This window comes from Gymnoscopelus braueri, assembly GCF_963280865.1.
Source record: "Gymnoscopelus braueri genome assembly, chromosome: 1".
Taxonomy (NCBI): domain Eukaryota; kingdom Metazoa; phylum Chordata; class Actinopteri; order Myctophiformes; family Myctophidae; genus Gymnoscopelus; species Gymnoscopelus braueri.
Window position 1 is genome coordinate 17,794,467 of NC_137603.1, and position 20,068 is coordinate 17,814,534.

The window sequence follows — 20,068 nt, forward strand, 5'->3', positions numbered from 1 at the left end:
ATGGCGAAAATGACCAGCAGCCTGATGAAAGTCTGGGGGCTTTGTCAATGCCCTCCATTCTAAGACGGCACACTATGAGGGTATGAGCAGTAAATATACATGTCATTGGCACCGAGTAATTATTAGGCAAAATTAGATCAGTAATTACAGAGTTGAAAACAAAGCAGAAGTCCATTAATAGTGGAGCCACTTCGTATTCAACAAGTACCGGAGAGACACATTAAAGAGGACGGACAGAGGACAGACAGACAGAGGACAGATGGACAGAGGACAGACAAAGGAGAAGAGAATTTCGGGTTCGAGACCGAGGTTAAAAAACAATAACCAAATGTTCTCTCCTGTACCCAAATATTAAGTAACATTAGAAAAGAAAAGCATTTACTGTGGGATGGAGAGTGAGAAAATGAGAGGGGTGAGGGTAAGCATATGTTAATAGCAAACAAAACCTGTGCTTGTGTACACTAATTTCTAAGTAGACATTTCTATTTTCCCTGTTTATATACTCTCTCACCTGAGCCTCATGTGGCCCTGATTGTTATTTATCTCCCCAACCCCAGAGAGAACCCCCCCCCCGTAGAATACACCTCTAGCTATGTCAATATTAATGATCCACTTACTGGAGCATAGTACTCAAACAAACATCAGGGCAACATGCAAAGAATATCTCACATTACTACCAAAAAACTGTGAATCAGTTTTATATAACACCTGGCATGGTTTTGATAAGTTCCTGAATACAAACACGTCTACTCTAGACCACTTACAAATAGCTTACCATTTGAAAATACTTCGCCCACCTGACCAAAATTATGTCCAAGTAAAGCAATGTGCAAATAGAGTGACTGAAACCCAACTAAAGCAGAGAACCTTCCTGTGTTTAAAAGTAAGAGCAGTAGATGACAATACTGTCAAGAGTAGACAGAATAGTAGCCATGTTATAAGATACACCTTGCAATGAATGTGTTGCACGGCCAATTGGGTTTTTAATGTGATTAAATGCTTCTCTGTTATGCCTCTGAATTATATTAGCTGTCTCTTTAGGCAACACAGTAGGGCCATTGCATTCTATAGCATTTCTAGGGCTATTTCTAAGGTGTCTTTGGAAGGTAAATTCGCAATGCCATCCATCCTTTGCATTTCTCTTTGAGTGTTCTCATTTATCCAAAGAGTTGTCTATCCTCTGCTTGCCTCCCTCTCTCCCTAGCCCTGGGTCAGCTGGGACAGTGAGGCGGTGCCGGCTTGCCTGTGCCGACACAGAGAGTTCTCTCACCTCAAGGGGAGACGGCAAAGGGCGCAGGAAAAATAGTTTGAGTGATGCCTCCGTCTGGCTGACTAATGAACAGTTCAGCTGGGGTCAACCCATTACAACCGAAAGCGTTTAATTATTAATTACGCCCAATCTATAGGCACTTAAGGACAAGCAGTGCGCTATGTTTAATGTTGGACAGGGCTGGGGTTGGGGGGTTTGGAGAACTGGGTTGGGTTAGTGAGGGTGTCATGGCAGTTTTGCTATTAGTGCATGTCAGCAAAGAACTGAGGTGGAAAGGAGAGCAGGGAGAAGGGAAAGGTCCCTGGTTGGGGATTGGTGCTTATGTTGGAAATACAGACACAGTATGTGTGTCTGTACACAAACAGACAAACACAGAGTGCACACACTTTAGGAGAAAAGGGACCAACAACTTGGCAAAGTTGCACATTGGTCAAATATACTCAATAATCTGAGATGCAGCGATACATCACTCCATTAGCAGTCTGTTTATAAGTGTCAAATGGGATATGAGGGTTCTGAACAGGAACTTAAGGCAGTACTGTTAGCAAGAAAATCCCTGGATTAATCTTAGTCTGGTTTGGGGCCAAACCTGCTATTCAGTATACAGAGCAGCAATGCTTAGGGCAGCTGCTGCTGCACTTGTGTGTGTGCTCGTGTGCGCGTGCTACTCGCGCTAGATGCTCTCTCTACAGTAATGTGAATAGCTGGAGGCAGTTGCACAGGGTGGAGGGTTGAGTGTGCGGGGAGCAAAGCCGCCTGAGTGGCTTGCTTCATTAGGAAACAAAATATAAGCTTTCCGGGCCATTAGGACTGACTTTAGATGCAAAAGCACATAAGACGGCGACTCACCTCATCAACGATGCATTGCAGTAACTGGAGAGGCTAGAAGAGGGGAGGACAGACAGACAGAAAGAGGGGGGAAAAAATATAAACGTATTAGCCTACATGCAATGTCTTGGCAATAGGGAAAATCAATAGCATAATAAAAAAAGTATCTACTTAGATTAATCAAATGCAGCGAGCTCTGGCGGAGCCATCATGCACCTCCTGAATGTCTTTATTATCCCATAATGGCACCCAATGTAATTCCAGCAGTTAAAGTCTGCTCTAACAACATACTGAAAAGATGCAGTTTGTGAGGATTTTCAAATGAGAGAGCCAATCAAGAGTGAAACACTGCCGGGTATGGAGGGAGACCTCTTTTTTTTCCTCAATCTCTTTTATGCTAACTCCATAAAACTTACCATTAAGGATCCTTGGTTTTTCTGAATCTGTAAAGCAAGACAGAGACAGAGAGGGAGAAAAGGAGGAGAGGCGATATGTAATTAGTGTGTCATAATCAAAATGATGCACTTGGACACATTATGATCACTGGGAGAGAAAAAAAACACATTCCTGGTGGCAATTTGTGGGCATGCGTTAACAGCATTTACATAATGAAAACATACAAATGTTAATAGCTTTGCTCTCATTTGTTGGAGAGAGACAGAGGGGGGGTCAATATGGCTAATTCTCTGAGAGCTGCTTTATTCCTTCCCTCCAGGTTATCTAGAAATGCTAGGATGTAAAATTATTGTTCCAAACCACATTTACAGGCTTTTCAATGACCGAGTTAATTTCTTCCAAAAAGATTGAACTGATACAACACAAATGATTGTACGCTTGCTTGCATCAGGCACACTCATTAGGTAACAAAAAGCTAAAAGAAATGTACCGTTTGGCCTGACCATGACCAGAATGTGAGAGGCTCATATAGAAAAGCTACAACTGAGGCTCTTCATTATTAAAATGCATACAATAAAAGTTGCAGAATAATAATTCCAACAAACATTGTAGGAAAAAAAGAGAAAAAGAAACGATTCACACATCATCCAAAAGGTTTTAATTAATTAAATATTTGTGACGGTAGACACCAACATAAGTGTGGTCACACTCTCCATGAAGACATATTGTTGAATTTGACGTGCAGAACAAAATATTCATGGTCTTTTTGGCTTGGGTAAATACCAGATTATGTTCAGTGAATGAACTCATTTGTTTCTGGGTCTTTTGACAGTGAATTAGAGCACTTATCGATTCACTCAATTAAATACAGGTTTTCAAAATAAATATCAAGAGACTCCTCAACTGCCTTTATATCCAGTTTTGCCCGATTCAGACACATTAAAGGCTACTATGGAAAACTAATTTGTTCAGAATTAATTACAAGGACAGAATTGCATGCTGCTCAGGTGCCTGAAATTGGAGAGTGGGAGACAAACATATTCAAGCATAATTGAGCATGTATTCTTCTCATATGCGGCAGTTTTGACCAGGCATCAACGAACTGAGGCTTAATAACTATGTCCTCTTTCTCTTAACGTAGTCTCTGATCGTTGTCAGGTGATTATCTGATTAACATATAACTGTGTGCATGTTCGTCCTGAGGGTAAACAATGTTTAATAAGATGATCAAGCTTTAACAAGGCTACCCATCAAAGCCTTCATTCATCCCAATTGCTATGCAGCTTGAAAATATATTTTTTAAGGACTAGCTATTATTTTTTTAAATGGGCAAACATCAAGTTCTGATTGTCGAATGAGTTTTGTCCGCATCAAAAAACATCAAGTCTAACAAAGACGGCAAAGAAAGATTTAGTTGTGTGTAAGAACCCCTGTCTGCCACCATGGATATTGTTGCTGTCGAGCAGATACCTCGTAACTCATATTATAAGCTTGCTATAATGCAAAGTTGCAAACAAAATTATTTGAGACAAGGTACTGGTACTCTTTACAAACTGACCATGTTTTAAAAAATATATAATTATCAGGTTTTAATAAGCTTTTTATACCATTGCAAACACGCTGCTCCAAGGGTATTCAATATAGTGAAAGGCATAAAGATATATAGTATAGTATATTTCTCAAGTTAACAGAGAAATGTACTTTCAATAGATGTATATTGAGCTTCTTGAGCCGTAACACAATGTTTCTATAAATATGTTACTGTCAAATACACCATGGGTTATCTCAAGTTTGTGTGCATGTGTATGTCTGGGCATTTCATTTGAATGAATATGAACGTCTCAAAATAGGCAAGAAAATGACATAATCGCCATGCATTTGATGTTTGTCCGTTTCCCATGCACAATAAACATGGTACAAAGACAGAATTTCATATAACTGACATACATCATGGATGATAGGATCTCACAGTGTAAAAAGGTATGACAGCTTACAACTTGGTAGAGAACAGACTATATATCAATCTATACTTGCGCTGTCATGTTAATGGCAATGATTAACCACTTAAACCCTATATACTTCATTGACCGGAATCCCCAGGGGTCCATGCTAGGCATCCTCCTTTTTCCCCTCTTTACCAAATCTCTTGCCGAAAAATAGCCGATCTACAAGCTCCCAACATATCGCGTTGCGACACTTTGTGCGTTTGTAGATAGACAATTTTTGCTGAATGCTCACCGCAGAATAGGGACGCCAGGTATCGTGGTTTATAACAATTAATTACAGAAGTTTAAATGAATTGCAATCAAAACTAGGGGTGTGCCGATATATCGTCCCGCGATATATCGCGATACGTTTTCGTGACGATATGTATCGTTTTGGGGGGGGGAAAAATATATTTTAATTTTTTATTTTTTTACAATAATAATTATCAGGCATGCAAACAGCCCGAGGTGAAAACATGTTGTTTTTTTTCGGGTCAGGTGTCACACTATTGCCCTATTTGGATTCAAAACGGCTATTGTAGCTGAAAAGCTACAAGTTTGCATGTCTAAATAATATTTTCATAATAAAAAAGTGCGTATCGTATCGAAATCGTATCGAAGTTGTGAGCCCAATATCGTATCGTATCGTGAAATTAGTGTATCAGCACACCCCTAATCAAAACGTATAACTGTTTGACGGTCCCAACATTATTCTATATTCTGTATTCGGTTGTCCCTTTATAGTGGGGTACAGTCGTACGGCTTACTTTATCAATGTTATTTATGTTAAACAGAACAAGATGGATGAAATAATGATGTGCACTGGACAATGTAAATTCCTGAGACTAACGTGTCATAGTGGGCAGTTTAGATTGTGCAAGGCTATGCAAAAATCACATGGGTAATAATTATACATGGCGATGCATGACGATAAATAGCAGCAGTCATTAGTTTCAAAGTCAGCTCTATTGGATAGTGATATGGAGTCCAGAGAGTGTGAGAGTTTGCAGAGGTTGACTTTTAGAGCTGGCCCAGTAGGGAGGTCGCTCTTGGGAAGTAACTTTTTCAGGGTTGACAAGTGATCTTGGTTTTCTTGGATGGGTGCTGGTACTGGGAACAGATGGCTTTCTGGTTGGGCAATGCTGGTAGCAGTTCTTCCTCCCCTTTCCGTCACCCTAGTGTCATGTGGTTCCTTGATGGAGGGCAGCTGACAGCCGACGCCCTGCTCAGCAGTGTGGAGAACACACTGGATATTGTCCTTGGAACAGGTGGAGGTGGAGCTACAGCAGACTGTGATGGAGGGTGTAGAGATAGTTTTGATTACCCATGTATGAAATTGGGCCGGGACTGTCAGTGAAATGTTCAGCTTTTTTAGTTACTGTAGGAAAACAATCTCCGTTCTTGATTAAACAGTAGATCTTCTTGTCCCATATGAGGGTGTCAGTCAGTGATGGTATACTGTATTGCCAAGGAACAAGAAGTTCAAAAGGGAGTCATTTTGCCCACTGGTGTAGTAATGGTTAAGACACTTGCCTTTCCACCAACATGTACCCACGTTAAGGGTGTTAATTTCTACAATGTGTAGTTCGAAGGATTGCAAGATAGTCCACCATTTATGTTGTGATAAACTTGCTCCAAAAAAGGAATGGATGTAGTATGGTTATTAGATCACGAGATTGTAGGTCAGAGGTTAGAGAGAGACGTAGCAATAAGTAAAATGTTGGAGACTGAAACCATATGATTTCTTTGTTAAATTCCCACTAAACAAATGTATAAGATTTGGGTTGTATTCATATTCATATTAGTCTGCCCTTGCTTAAATTATACCATGAATTCAGAACACTTGGGTTTGATTGAAACCACACTTTCCAAAAATGGAAGCGATTAGTCAGATTTCTTTTGTTAACAATGTCAACAGGCAACATTGGTTATAACACAGACACTAGTCATGATCCTACTACCGTAATATCAAATAGTTAATTTAATTTGCAGATGCTGTGGCTAAAGACAAAAGATCACTCAGCATATCTTGATGTGTAATGGTAGATTCAAACAAGCACAGTTTACGCTCAAACCACTGATATGGTTTTTCATCCAGAAAACTCATTCAACTTTGAAAAAATAAGAGAAAATTAAGAATAACATCATCAAGAAAAAGAAAATGATGATCAGGACCAATGTCTTCAAAGACCAGAACAAGTCTCAAAAAACTTATTTATGACAAAGAATGCAAATGAAAGTGGAATTAAAAAGACCACTTCTACAATGACAAATACGGGATGATTTGTGTGAACGCACACAAAAAAAAAGAGTGGGCTATGGCAAACTACAGTATCGACCAAGCATCACCCCTATGATGGTAAATGACACGAGCACATAACCTCAGAATTGAAGGGACAAAAAACTAAGACAATAGCCCTCTCCAAAGCACAAAACACCCTGAAACCCTAAAAGCGAAATCCTCCTCAACATATCCCTTATCTTACCTATACTGTACCTTGCAACTCCCACGACAAGGACCGTGTCAACAGTGTGCAGTCTCAGGTGCAACCAATCCCCTCTATTCATTTTCCCTTTATTTGTCCCTCCCCCTTCTCCCTCGGCCCACACTGAAATGTTCAGTGTGAAGTGTAGCAGGGGGTTTGACGCAGACAGCTGTGCGGGCGTCTGCAAAAATGACAGCTTAGGCCTGAGGACTTTGGCTGGCTGCGCCTGGCGAGCTGGAGCCGAGCACCATCGCCACACCACTCTGCTACAGCCTGCAGGTGAACTGTCTGCAACACCATATGGAGGTGGGGGAAAATTAACAGTGAGATGAAGAGAGCTGTGGCAGCGGGAAGTCTAAACCTTTCCTTCTTTCATTCTCTCACGCTCCATCTTATATACATAATATAGAGCCATTTACTGTAAGTTCATAAAAAAAAGACTAAAGAAGGATGAGGGATAAGTAAAAAAAGAAATTAAAGTTGAATAATGACTGGTGTGTGAAAACATGAAATTGCGCCAACACTGTACTTCTAGCTCTATTTATCAAAGACAATGAAGAATTCTCAAAAGCAAAAGCTAAATATTGTGACAACATGAACACCATTGTTCTGCAAAGTTATGCTTTGGACTGAAAAGGATGTCATAAACAAACATTAAAATAAATCATGAAACTGAATCGAATCCTGCATGGTGCGGAAAGATTGTGACACACATGCATCCTACAATGAATTAGAAAGGACTTGTGTAGGGGAGAATTTGTCTTTCTTCATATATTCAATTTGTACTGAATATAACCACATGGAACCTTGTGCAACACAGAAATGACTAATGAGTCAAGTGAAGATGAGAAACCATACATAATATATGGTTTATATGGTTTAAAATATCTCAAATTCCCAATAGGTCAAACTGGGAGTTGGATGTCTTATCATTCATACTTACACAAGAGCATCTTTGAGAGAAATAGGAAAGTGTGGTGGTGGGGAAGGCGCCCAGTACCACATTCTGTGTAGTATTCATTAGTATATGTAATACAACACTAATGATTAACATGATAATGGCCATGTTAATAGATGCTGCCGGAGGGAAGAGTGACTGCACTATAAAATGAGACATGCCCCAGCTGTAGCCACACACGTACACACACTCACACACAGACAGAGTGGTCATGATGTGTCATTTATATTACCAAACAATTAATTTAAGATGTGTACAAACATAAATAATTTCTCATTTGCAGACATGTTTGGTTAGCACTAGCTACTGCATGAAACTAGAGCAGTGTCCAAAGGAGCAGAAATTTGAAAACAGAAATTTACTCAGCGGATTCATCATAATTGTTATCTGCCTATCTATTGTGAAAGCCCCTGAAGAAAGGCAAGTCAGTGTTGCATTAATTCTGTGAATTTAAATGTGTTTGTCTCTGCACTGCGTAAAGAACATTTTCAGAAAACACATTACAGTTGTACCTGTCGTACAAAAGTACAACATAACAGTATGATATATAATAGTATAATAATGAAGATGTAATTGGAATGGGTAACACTTGAGATTTAAAAGCCCTTTATGAGGGACATGCAGCTCACAGACGATAGCCTTGACTAATGTTCATTAAATTGGTTCCCTCTTTCCCAGGAGGGGTAATTGGAATGCTGAAACAATGCAGTCACTTAGGCAGTCCCTGGGAAGATAATGTTAGGGTTCCAGCACATGGCTTCTTTAATCAATTACAATGAAGTTTTATCTAATTGAGGAAGCAGCGCACGTGTTACCTGTCGGGTAAAGGGCTGTTAAACGTACAGTGAAAGTTAGCAGATAAGCCAAACAACATCCTAGGAAATGTGCAACATGCCATATCAAGAACGACCTTGCGATTTCTTTGTCAATTTTGTATAGCTCTATGAATGGTGTCATTGCAGAACTATTTATTTTACCCATAAGTAAGCAGAATTGTGCTCTACACTTATACACTGTAGCTCTCAGGAAACCAACATTTCTTGATTGAGTAAACGTGTTTAGAAATGGACCAATTGTGAACAATACACCATAGCCGAAGGCAGGGAGATGTGTGAAGGAAGTTTGCCAGGAGGTAAACTGAGGTAACTGAGTTCAGATTGCTCAGTTAGGGATTAGCAAGATAATAAATAAGAAGGGACAGGGGAATAAAACAACCCAAATAGCTAATGCATTTTACATGTTTCAAAGGGGAGACAATTCTGGCCTCCAGCTCAGCCTTGTTCAAGGCTTTAAATCACAACATTCCACTTGTCACCCTTCAATTAGACCTTATGTCATGTGCAGCCCATCAGTATAGTGTACAAGATTAAAGGGCCATACCGTTGACATTGCATGTTTAGTCCACTGACTACAAGTCACAGTATGCTTGACATTACTGCAGACAATTTCCCCGAGCATACAGTAAGTTCTTCGATTTTAGATGAAGCCATTTGATTTCCATTCATTTCAAATTAGTAAAAAAAAGTCAAACAATAAATAGTAAAAGAAAATATATCAACTTGCAGAGACTTTAAACTTGCTTGAGATAGGTAATCCAACACAGTGAACAGTATGTGTTTTTGTCTAATCATACATTATTGTTGTATTTCAATGCAGTTGAAAGCACAGAGAATTCAGCCCTGGTCAAGTTAATTAGCTGCTGCTAAACAGCAAACACATTTCTGACTCGCTGTCACAAGTAGTGGATAATGTCCATGTGTATACACAGACAGAGCTCAACAGGGTTAAATATACAAATATTAAGACATTGACTAGGCGTAATATAGCCATTACAGATCAAAATTAGAATATGCCATGATCAGATACCTATAGGCAAATCATAACTATGCCGCAGCATCCTGGTAGCTCAGTATGTTATTGTATTTAAACAGGCTTAATTCCTAAATTACGGCTTCAAATGAGGCTATTGACCCATGTCATTCCTGTCAGTCCTTTCTTTCCTATGCAGTGTTGGCCTGGGCGTTCCACAAATGCTCAGACATAATCGCAAGGTTCCACTGGTTCATGACCTGCATCATTTGTCATTCCCTGTCTCTAAGGCAGAAATGCCTAAAACGTCTTGTAAAAGTTTTCTATCTGAGCGAAATGCCAGAGGAACAGATGGCATTTTCTTTCCCTAAACCGTTTTTATTTCACGCTTATAAACATGAAAATGGCAAAGCTGAAGTAATCCATATTTATGAAATCAAAATACACTCTGCCAGCACTATGTTGGCCCCTAATGTCATGCTAAACCTGTTTTCATGAATAACCAACTACACAACTCAAATAAGATGCAAATACAATACATTGATCCATAATTTAGTTAAATCTTTAAGAAAAATTACCCAATAAACAACTTTGGTTATACTTGGGGTGTACAGGAAATGACAGATAAAAACAAATTCTTACTTTTTAATACTTTCTAAAGTTAATTTCCTTAAAATACCTCATGACCTTATAGACTGAACAGGTCTATTGCTGACTGCTGAATTAATTGCACACATATACTACACAGAAGTGTACTCACCTGTGGATAGGGGAATGTGCCCAGTGCCAACTGTATAAAGAGAAAAGCATGACTGTCAAGTCCTACCATACAGAGTAATGAGTCCAAGCCATCTACATTTTACTAGCAAATCCTGATTGTTCAAAAGCCAAATTTAGTGTTCAACAAGCTACTGGCCCATAAGCGTACAGTACATTACAATAACAGTAAAGTAATTGGAGATCCTTAAGCCAGTGCTATGCCTGATGTGTGTGAAGGAAATGTTTGGATTGTGTGTGTAGACTACATACAGTATATGCTCGTGTATGTGTATTGGTATAAAATACACATACACGAGTACGTGTATTTTAGTATAGAAGACTTTCCATTGCAAGCTTCTTGACACCTTTGAGCATGGTATTTGCATGGTTAGTTGAACGCTGCAAGATTTACTGAAACGTGCAGAATATGAGCCTTATTATAGGCTTTGAAAGAAGCTCAGTGCCCCCTTCTAAAAAAAAACACCATCAGCTATTAGTTAATAACCCCCTGCCGAGAACAAAACGGTGGGATAAACAATAGGAGGGAAGGACTGTGCGGCAGATGGATGCGGTGTGAGTAGCAGGGTGGTTTCTTTCTTTTCCTTTTTTCCTGATAACTATCCCCTGACATTTGACAACTCACTTGGGGAGTCCATCTTTCATCTTGGTCAAAGGCAGCTTACCAGAAGATGCTCAAAGTGACATGTTTGCATTGAACATAGATAGACTAAGCAGGCTGAGGATTATTCCACATTAAACAGGACTTGAAGCCATTTCATTTAGACTAATGTATACTGTTCTGGATGGAAGTAAAGAGAAAGCAGAGGTAGCATGGTGAGAAAACTCATTCTTTACCAAATAAAGATTATGCTGATCATTTTCATGTGGCTCTCTTCCTTTGCATTCAACAATTGGTATAAGGATTGTATTAATATTCAACAGTATTGACTTAATACAGCTGAGATGGAAGTCTAAATAATTTGTCAAACTGGGGAAGGGGGAGAGCTGTGCAAATAAACAGATGGAGAATCAATAGTGTCAATGGGGAGGGCAAGAGACCTGGCAAGTGTAATACTGAAATTAAAATGTTATTTGAAAATGTAGGCCTGTCAGCGGCGCACTGTATCAAGGCCCTGGGGAGAGGCGGGCAAAGACACTAATGCACAGCCACACACAGGAGCGCCGTGTATGCAAGCATGAACAATATCCAGCCTATAGTCCTTCGCAATACCCTCCAGGGTTCCCTTCTTAACATATCCCTCAAATTGACAGGAACAATTAAAACATTGCCTTAAATGGACTTATTATTACATACATCCAGTTCAGTTCTATTTATCCCCCAGTAAAGGCTTGGACCATTTTTACACAAGAGTTAAATCAACACAGAGGTACTGTGTACTTTTTTTAAGTAGAGAATGGATCCATTAATTTGTACAAACTGCTGAAGGCTATGTGGCTGAAAATGGAAAAAAATGGAAACACGCAACATATAAATGATCATAAAATGCTATATGACAGTATATAACATTGTATATGATATTAATGTTTACATGGCTCATACAGTTCAAAAAGTGTTATTTTTCCCAGCCATCTGGCCTTCATCAGTGTGTACACACAAACAGATATTGGGCCTCATTCACTACGCTGGTCGTAAATGTTCGACATTATTTGTGTGTAAAGGGTGACGGGTCATGTACTGTATATCTCATAAGTCAAATCTGACGTGCGATTAATGAATGGGAGTGCAGAGCTTTGATTTGTGCGGATCACAGGTGTATCTCGTTTTGTATTTGCAAGTCATAAGTGCGCTCCCGTGGAAATCATTTGCATTGTTCCACGCCCCATTTAACACCATAAAAGGCAACCGGAAACAGCCAACGCCAGACGATAAACGTCATCACTCGTCAAAATGAATAGATCACGAGTCCCTCGTACGATAGATCTGCTGAACGTCAAAAAAGTAATAGCCTACTCTCATGTGTAATTAGAATAAGAAGTTTACAAAGTTTAACCTCACGAACAAAGGCTAATAAAACTGGGAAAGGATATTATATAATTGAATATATATATAGCATATATATTGAATTTGCATCATGTATACAGTATAATATGCATCCAAGCAATAGATCGTTTGACATCTTTTTTCTTTTATATGCGATGACAAATGAATATTAATATTTTATTTGACGTTTTATCGTAATTTATTCTGTATGAAGAATAAGGCATTCTAATAACTTATACGCAATGTTTGAGATATAAGTCTGCATCCGAGCAGACGTGAGTTTGAGTGGACGTCCGCCAAAATCCACAGACAATTTCTTTTTATATGAATCAGACTCTGTACGTAGAAAGGTGCGGATATGCGAATAAGTACAAATTATGTGCGGACCCAAGCTTAGTGAATGAGGCCCATTGTAAGACACTAAACAGAATAATGTCTCCTGGGGGAAAAAAAGATAATTGCGAAAAGTAGATAATGCTAACTTGAAAATCCTCAGTCTCACTTTATCCCTTTGTAGATCTGAGAGTGTACAAATGTGACCAAATGGACTGGTACAGTTCCATTTTTGGAGCTGCAATAAGGAACTTATTTTAATGAATAAAACGTTATTTTAACCAATAGGATAGAATACCTACTGTACTGTAAGTAGTACTGCCCGAAGCTCATACACACATACACACACAATATCTTCCCAGGCCAAGCAGGCATTAGACCCGGGTTTGAATCCCAGGTAGAACATAAAAGTTACGGATTGCAGCTTTAAAAAAATATATCTGCAGCTTAATTCTTTCTAAAGACACATGCCAATCCAGTGGTGCTTTACCTCCATGAATGAGATCCCCACACTCCACACGTCTGCATGGATACCATACTGCTCTCCTGATATCCTTTCAGGCTGTGCAGGAGAAGCAAACAAACATCAGCTACAGTACATTATAAAGCTATAGTATCATTATAAAAGGTGCTAACGTTAATGTGTGTTCAATAAAAGTAGAATTCACTCACCGCCATGTACACATTAGTTCCCACGTATGTTTTGGCAATAGAATTCACCAACTGAAAAAAAAACAACATATATAATAAGTCATATACATGAATGTAGAGGGTTTAAACTGATAGAGAGACATAGTCAGACAACCTCTAAGAGTCACTACATCGTTGTCCTATATTAAGTAGCAACTCCCATCTTTCATCCTTCTCTAACTTACATTCCCCAAATCTACTGAAATGTCAGGGTGTTATTTTTGGGCTGTTCTCAGTGCTTACACTAGGGAACAAGAGGGGGACGAGGGGACATTTAGGCGTGTGTGTGTGTGTGTGTGTGCGCGTATGATGGCACATGCCATCAATGATAGGACTGGGATAATGACTGTCTGTTCCCTTATGACTCCTTTTCTCTTTTTTTTAAATGCGGTCCTGCAGAGAATGGGCTAGAGAGAGAGCGCTATGACAGAGTGACTCAGTGTTGTTAATGCTACCAACTTGAGTTTCTATGCAGGCTGAAAATGAATTTTACAATTCAACCAAAAGGGTGTTAAGTAGAAGTCCTCTCAGTGTTGACCTTTTGAGGAAGGTTCAAAGTGTCTCTGCTGATGACATTACTAACACACGTCACCCACCCTCACCCACCCCAAGACAGGCACATACACACAATGGCTCCAGCTATTGTCCGTCAGCAATTCATACATATCAATGAGGATGTGGCGTCATAATTATAGCCAGTCAAATTTTGGGACTCTGCAGAACAATGGCGGCGAGCGGCTAAGTTAATGCGAGGGGCTGTCCCGAGGGATCACTCTGTTATCTTGAGTGGAAAATGAATGCGCAGACTGACAGGTTAGCAATAAACAAACAGGAGTAGCTATAGTACACGTGCACACACTCATCCACAAAATGGCACAGAGCAGAGAGCTGTCTCGGAGACAAATCTTATGCCTGATTCGTGCGCACCGGTGTCATGTTTCGAAAATAGCAGATCTACAAGCTCACAAGGCATTGTGATGCAACACATTTGGGGCTTGTAAATCTATTATTTTATGAGCTTTGAGCTTGTAGATCTATTATTTTCAGTGCACGATATCATCATACTCTTTCTAATACACATGCGCAGCAGTTTACCTGTGTGCTGACACCAAAGTCACAGAGCTTGACTTGTCCTCGAGTATTAACCAGCATGTTGGAGGGCTTGACGTCTGCAGAGACAAAATGGTTGAGAGAAGCGCTATGTCAGCATTCTGCAGCTGGCCTTTATCAACTCTCTCTGACTGTTGTTTAATAACTTAGAGCCTTCATAGTCCCCCCTCTCACCTCTGTGAAGTATCTTCAGGCTCCACAGATAAGTCAAGCCGTTGACCACCTTGTGGCACAGGGGGAAAAACAACGTTATTTATTTCAACATTATCAGACAAACTTCACCACAAGTGCTATGATCCAAAGCAACATACAACCATTTATTCACACTCCAAAGGTTTAAGAGCATTCCATTTAAGTATTCGTCTATTGATTTTTTCTTCTTCTTCTTAACTCACGAGTGCCAGAATTATTTCTGGCTATGTTGTCCCAGTGCCAGAGATTTTTTCAAAGTAAAAAAAAAGTGCTTAGGAAGCAAGATACAGCCTTTTTCAGTTATAAGTTAAACAAGGAGTGGATGGAGCTGCAAATCTTCAGATAGTGATATCTTGGGTTCTGAACATTTTTTTTTAATTTTTTTTCAAAAACACGTCAAACACGTCATTGGCACGTTGCGCCATAGCGGTAAAACACGTGAAACACGTTAATGGCACTCAATGAGTTAACTCTCTCAGTACCAATGAAATAAAAGAATATGTTCTCTAAACTGCCAGCGATTTAAAAAAGTAGTAAAGTAAAAAAAAGTGCTTAGGAAGCGAGATACAGCCTTTTCAGTTATAAGTTAAACAAAGAGTGGATGGAGCTGCAAATCTTCAGATAATGATATCTTGGGTTCTGAACATAAAAAAAATAAGAAAAACTCGGGATTTTTCGTTCTGGCACTGAGGGCATTCAGAAAAAACTCGGGATAACTCGGGGCTTGGCACTGAGAGTTAAAGACCATTTACAAAAGGGAAGCCATAAATGGTGTAATCATTATTAAAATACATTGTCATGGTCAATACAATATGAAAGCATACAGAGCTCTACAAACCTACAAAATGTTTGACTGTTAACAAACACGTGTACAATTTACCCACTTGAACCCCAGCATCCCTATTCTGAGACTAACATTTGGTGAAAATAGCCTACAGCTCACGACGCGTCAAACATTTAGCACACTGTGAGCTTGTGATCGGCTACTTTCGGCAAGTATATTTAAAACAGGGATTGAACCCCCGACCTCCCAAACATAGAGCGGACACCCTAACCACAAGGTCACTGAGCTGGTATTAAACTGATGGGGCATAATTCATTTGTCGCAAGGTGAAAAAGAAAAAAAGGAAAACACAAAAATCACAAAACAGTCAACGGTAAGTAATGTGCTTTTGATGATGTACTGCAAAATGCAGTGTCTGGGCAGCCTGATAGCTGAGTGGTTTAGAGCAAGTACCACACAGGCTCTAATGCCTGACAGCAAGTCCCTGGTTTGATTCCCGGCCGGCTAGACCATTTGCTGCATGTCACTCGCCCTACTCTCTCTCTCTGTATTTTTCCTGTCTCTCTCCACTGTACTTGTCAAATAAAAGGGTCAGAAAAGCCCCAATATATTAAAATAAATGCTGTGTCCTATTTTCCACACCCCCAGTCTACAACATTCTGTCCCACGAAACAGGAAAGAAGAGAAGGCGACTTGAATATCTGTTTTATTCTCAATCTTGACTGCAATTCTCCCTCAAAGCCTGTGTCTCCCTGAACTCGTACTGCCTGTGGAAGTACGACGACAGATGAGAGCAGCATCACACATGCTCTCTTGGGTGCTTTGCCTTCTGTGATAATTAACAACTGTGACAGTGGATAAGAAGGGAAAGCTGTGAATTAGAATTAACGCTGACTAAATAGCTGTCAATGTTTGATTACGGACAAAGTTGAAGGAGAGGAGACAAAGGGGAGGTGGGGGCTTGGAGTAATGAGGGTCGAGAAGAGGGAGGCATTTATCCAAATCCAAGGCCTTTGGCATTAAAATGCTGGTTTTAAATTAGTTGTCTCTCTTCGTGTGTGTGTATGTGTGTGTGTATGTGTGTGTGTGTGTGTGTGTGTGTGTGTGTGTGTGGTCCATCTCCTTCCTATGGGAGGCTAATTGAAAGTTTCACACCTGTAGTTCAGGAAACTATGGTATTGTAGAAGAGCCAGATGGACATGAAAGACATGATTACTTAATTACTGGTCATGCTGAGTTACTACTGATTCATAATACGGATTAAGTGCTACATGCCCAGTAGTAATGAGGGCAATCAGAAGTGTTTTATATAAACTTACCGCTACTGTGATCCTACCGAGCACATGCTCTGGGATTCTCCTGAAGACATCCAGAGAACCACCTGCACAAAGAAACTGTTAAGCCGTGCCCAGTAAACCATATTTTTTTTATTATCATTTATTTCACTCACATCTTACTCATGTTCTAGCCTTGTTGACCAAATGATTTGCAAACCACATATTCGTGTATTAGACAAAGACCTGGGTTTACGCATATCAGGGTACCCAGAGTCATGTTGACAACATATAAAAATGCATATTTGTCATGAAAACTACCATATCATTTTGGGGAAATCAGTAACAGTGCTCACATGCTGCCTCCGAGTGCCTGAAATTCCCCCATGGGATCAATAAAGGTAGGCACCTATCTAACTATATATTGGTAGACAAGGGCTTGTGTTTTTTATCTGTTAGGCCAGGAGGTACAGGACAGATTATGTTTTCACCCCTGTCTGTCTGTGTGCGTCTCTGTGTGTGTCTGTGTGTGTGTTAGCCTTGGATCAAATGAACATGATTCCTGCATTATTTTGCGAAGTAGCACTCAGCCAATCAATTGGCGTTTGCTCTCTCAATAATTGTTGACAAGTTGACTGATGTGGGAAACAGAGGAACCACTGCAGTAACAAGCAGACATACATGTGCACATGCACTAGGGCTGGTGAATTAATATTCAAATATCGAATACTCCTCGAATATGGGGAAAATATGTATATTCGAATTAATATTTGAATATATATATTTTAATGTTTATTTGACAGGGACAATACAAAAAACAATGTATCAAGTTATAAAAACTAAGAAAATATATGTTGTATTGGATCCGAGCACTCGATACATTGTTTTTTGTATTGTTTGTCCTTTATTTTTATTTTTTATATATATATTTTTTTTTTTGGGGAAAAAAAATAATAATAATAATATTCGAATATATTCAAATATCTGCCAATTTTTAAGACCAATATTCGAATATCATTTCTGAGAAAAGTTGACAGCCCTAACATGCACACATGCGAGTACTCTATCTCACAAAAATCTAAGCACACACAAGCACGTTTAAGTCAGGATTTATCATGCCCTTGTAGCTCTTAGCACACAGACATGCTAACCAGCTGACAGCGATAAGGCATTCTCTCGCTCTGTAGAAGTGTAAATGGATACATGGTGGAGAGACGGAGGCAAGTTCCCTGAGGCCCTTTCTACAAAGCTTAGGCTAGCTACAGTATGAGTACAGTAAATACCCTGTAAAAGCCACAGGCCTTAGCCAAAGCCAGACTCACCGTCCATAAACTCTGTGCATATGTTTATCCTGTTCTCCACAAAAAAGGCACTGAAGAAAGTGATGATGTAGGGAGAATCACACTGGGGGAAGAAACAGGGAAGACAGCATGTTTACAATGTAAAATGTCAAGTCCGAGTAAATATTTAATGGGTTTTACTTAATCATTTATTACAGCGGCCTTAAACATCTCTATAGAGAAAACATAGTAGACTGCACTCTCAATGCCATGCTTATGCCAAGTTACTTGCAGGTGACTGGTGTCTGCAATATAAGCGATCCCTCCAGCCAAAAATATGACATCAAGACGGAGTGTTTCATCTTTTAAAAAAGGTTCCCATTCTGGTCAGATATACCGCTCTTCTTCCTACAGATCTTACAGGTCTTTTCTGTTTCTTTTCTGATCAGATAGTCTTGTTTTGAAATGTCTTGATGCGTATGTAGTGTATCCCATTGAACAACGACAGTAAAGAAAATACAGGAATTACTTTGAATTATGTCTCAATCCTAGGATGTGAGGAGATGGTTCTTAAAAAGTTGTTGCAAGCTGCACACTGATGACATGGGGAACAACCAGGGTTCACTGGAAGCATGTGTTTGCTTTTAGAATAAGAACCAGTATGTACAGGTGTAAACATCTTCATGCAGGGTGTTACTGTACTGAAATAATCTACTTAAAATTGTGCCTTTGCACACTAGTGTCTAATATTAGGGAAAAAGGGGAACGAAAACATTTGAACCATTTGTATTATTGTGAATTTATATATAGGTTGTGATCAATCTGGAGAGATATACCCGCACACTGCCACTTGCACGTTTAAGAGAAGTTTTTTATTGATACAATTGATTTATTTATATATTAGGTTAAAACAAAGATCTTGAAGATGTACTGTATGTCACAAAGGGGAATAAACAATTATAGTTAAAACTAATTAATGTATCTAGGTGGCCTGTAGGTGATCCCTCAACATGTCTAACAGCCTTAGGTACAATTTAAAGGTCAGAAGTCATTATTCAAGAATGTTCAATACGTTTTAATGCCATTTGTTTAAGCTAATGGCTCTGGCTCACAGAGGACCTTTTCGTCTGGTCTGTGTTGCCGTTACATATCTCTGTGCACAGAAAGGACACAGCAACTAAACACATTCCCATTCACTGAACAACAAGCTCATTATTTCACTGCTTTGGAGAAGACTGCTGTACTAGTGCTTGTACTGTAATATGAGGTACAGCATAGGCAGCTTCCTCTGCCAGAGTGACATTTTGCTTGGCGTATAAAGATAAGTGTTCCATTACAATTCTTAACCCATTAATACCTGGAACGCATCTGTGTCACTTTTAGATTTCTTTAGGCTATTCAAAAATAGCAGATCTACAAGCTCATAGCGCGGCACCGAGTGCCGCGCTACGAGCTTGTAGATCTGCTATTTTTGAAAAATCGTGAATTTTTTTTTTAAACATTTTTTTTGTTAGGATTTAGATTTTTTTAAAGAATCGCCTCAGGTCTTAAAGGGTTAAATGACAGCCCATTAAATACATTTACAAAATGCAATTCTGAGGAAAGTTCACCTCTGTTAAAAAAGTTTAAAAAGGAATGGAACAGGTTAAATCAGTCCCCACTAACCTTGTAGAGAATATCTAACTCTGACATGATCTGCTTCTGCAGCTCCACTGTGATGTCCAAGGGAATAACCTGAAATCACATTTTCAGGGTTATTGGTCAAAATCAAGAGAGCATGTCCTGTCCAAGAGGGGGCGTTTCAGGGTGATAATCCAATGGTTTAAAAACCAAGGCCACAATGTTTATTTGACTACATGTAATTAGTCAAGATACTGTAAGTGGATTAGTGGGATAAGTTGCTGCAGATGGT

The 20,068-nt window shown here is 39.4% G+C and overlaps 1 protein-coding gene across 1 annotated transcript in view; it reads right to left on the reverse strand.

The window, feature by feature from the left end:
* Window positions 1-20,068, reverse strand: part of map2k5 (mitogen-activated protein kinase kinase 5) — a 66,414-nt gene that overhangs the window by 20,208 nt on the left and 26,138 nt on the right. Inside the window, exons 10-19 of the mRNA XM_080428810.1 lie at window positions 19,822-19,890; window positions 18,199-18,280; window positions 16,922-16,983; window positions 14,801-14,849; window positions 14,612-14,685; window positions 13,499-13,549; window positions 13,317-13,388; window positions 10,493-10,522; window positions 2,515-2,541; window positions 2,120-2,152 (exon numbers count right to left, since the gene is read on the reverse strand). Coding sequence (XP_080284936.1) covers window positions 2,120-2,152; window positions 2,515-2,541; window positions 10,493-10,522; window positions 13,317-13,388; window positions 13,499-13,549; window positions 14,612-14,685; window positions 14,801-14,849; window positions 16,922-16,983; window positions 18,199-18,280; window positions 19,822-19,890 — 549 coding nt within the window. The remainder of the gene's footprint in view (window positions 1-2,119; window positions 2,153-2,514; window positions 2,542-10,492; window positions 10,523-13,316; window positions 13,389-13,498; window positions 13,550-14,611; window positions 14,686-14,800; window positions 14,850-16,921; window positions 16,984-18,198; window positions 18,281-19,821; window positions 19,891-20,068) is intronic.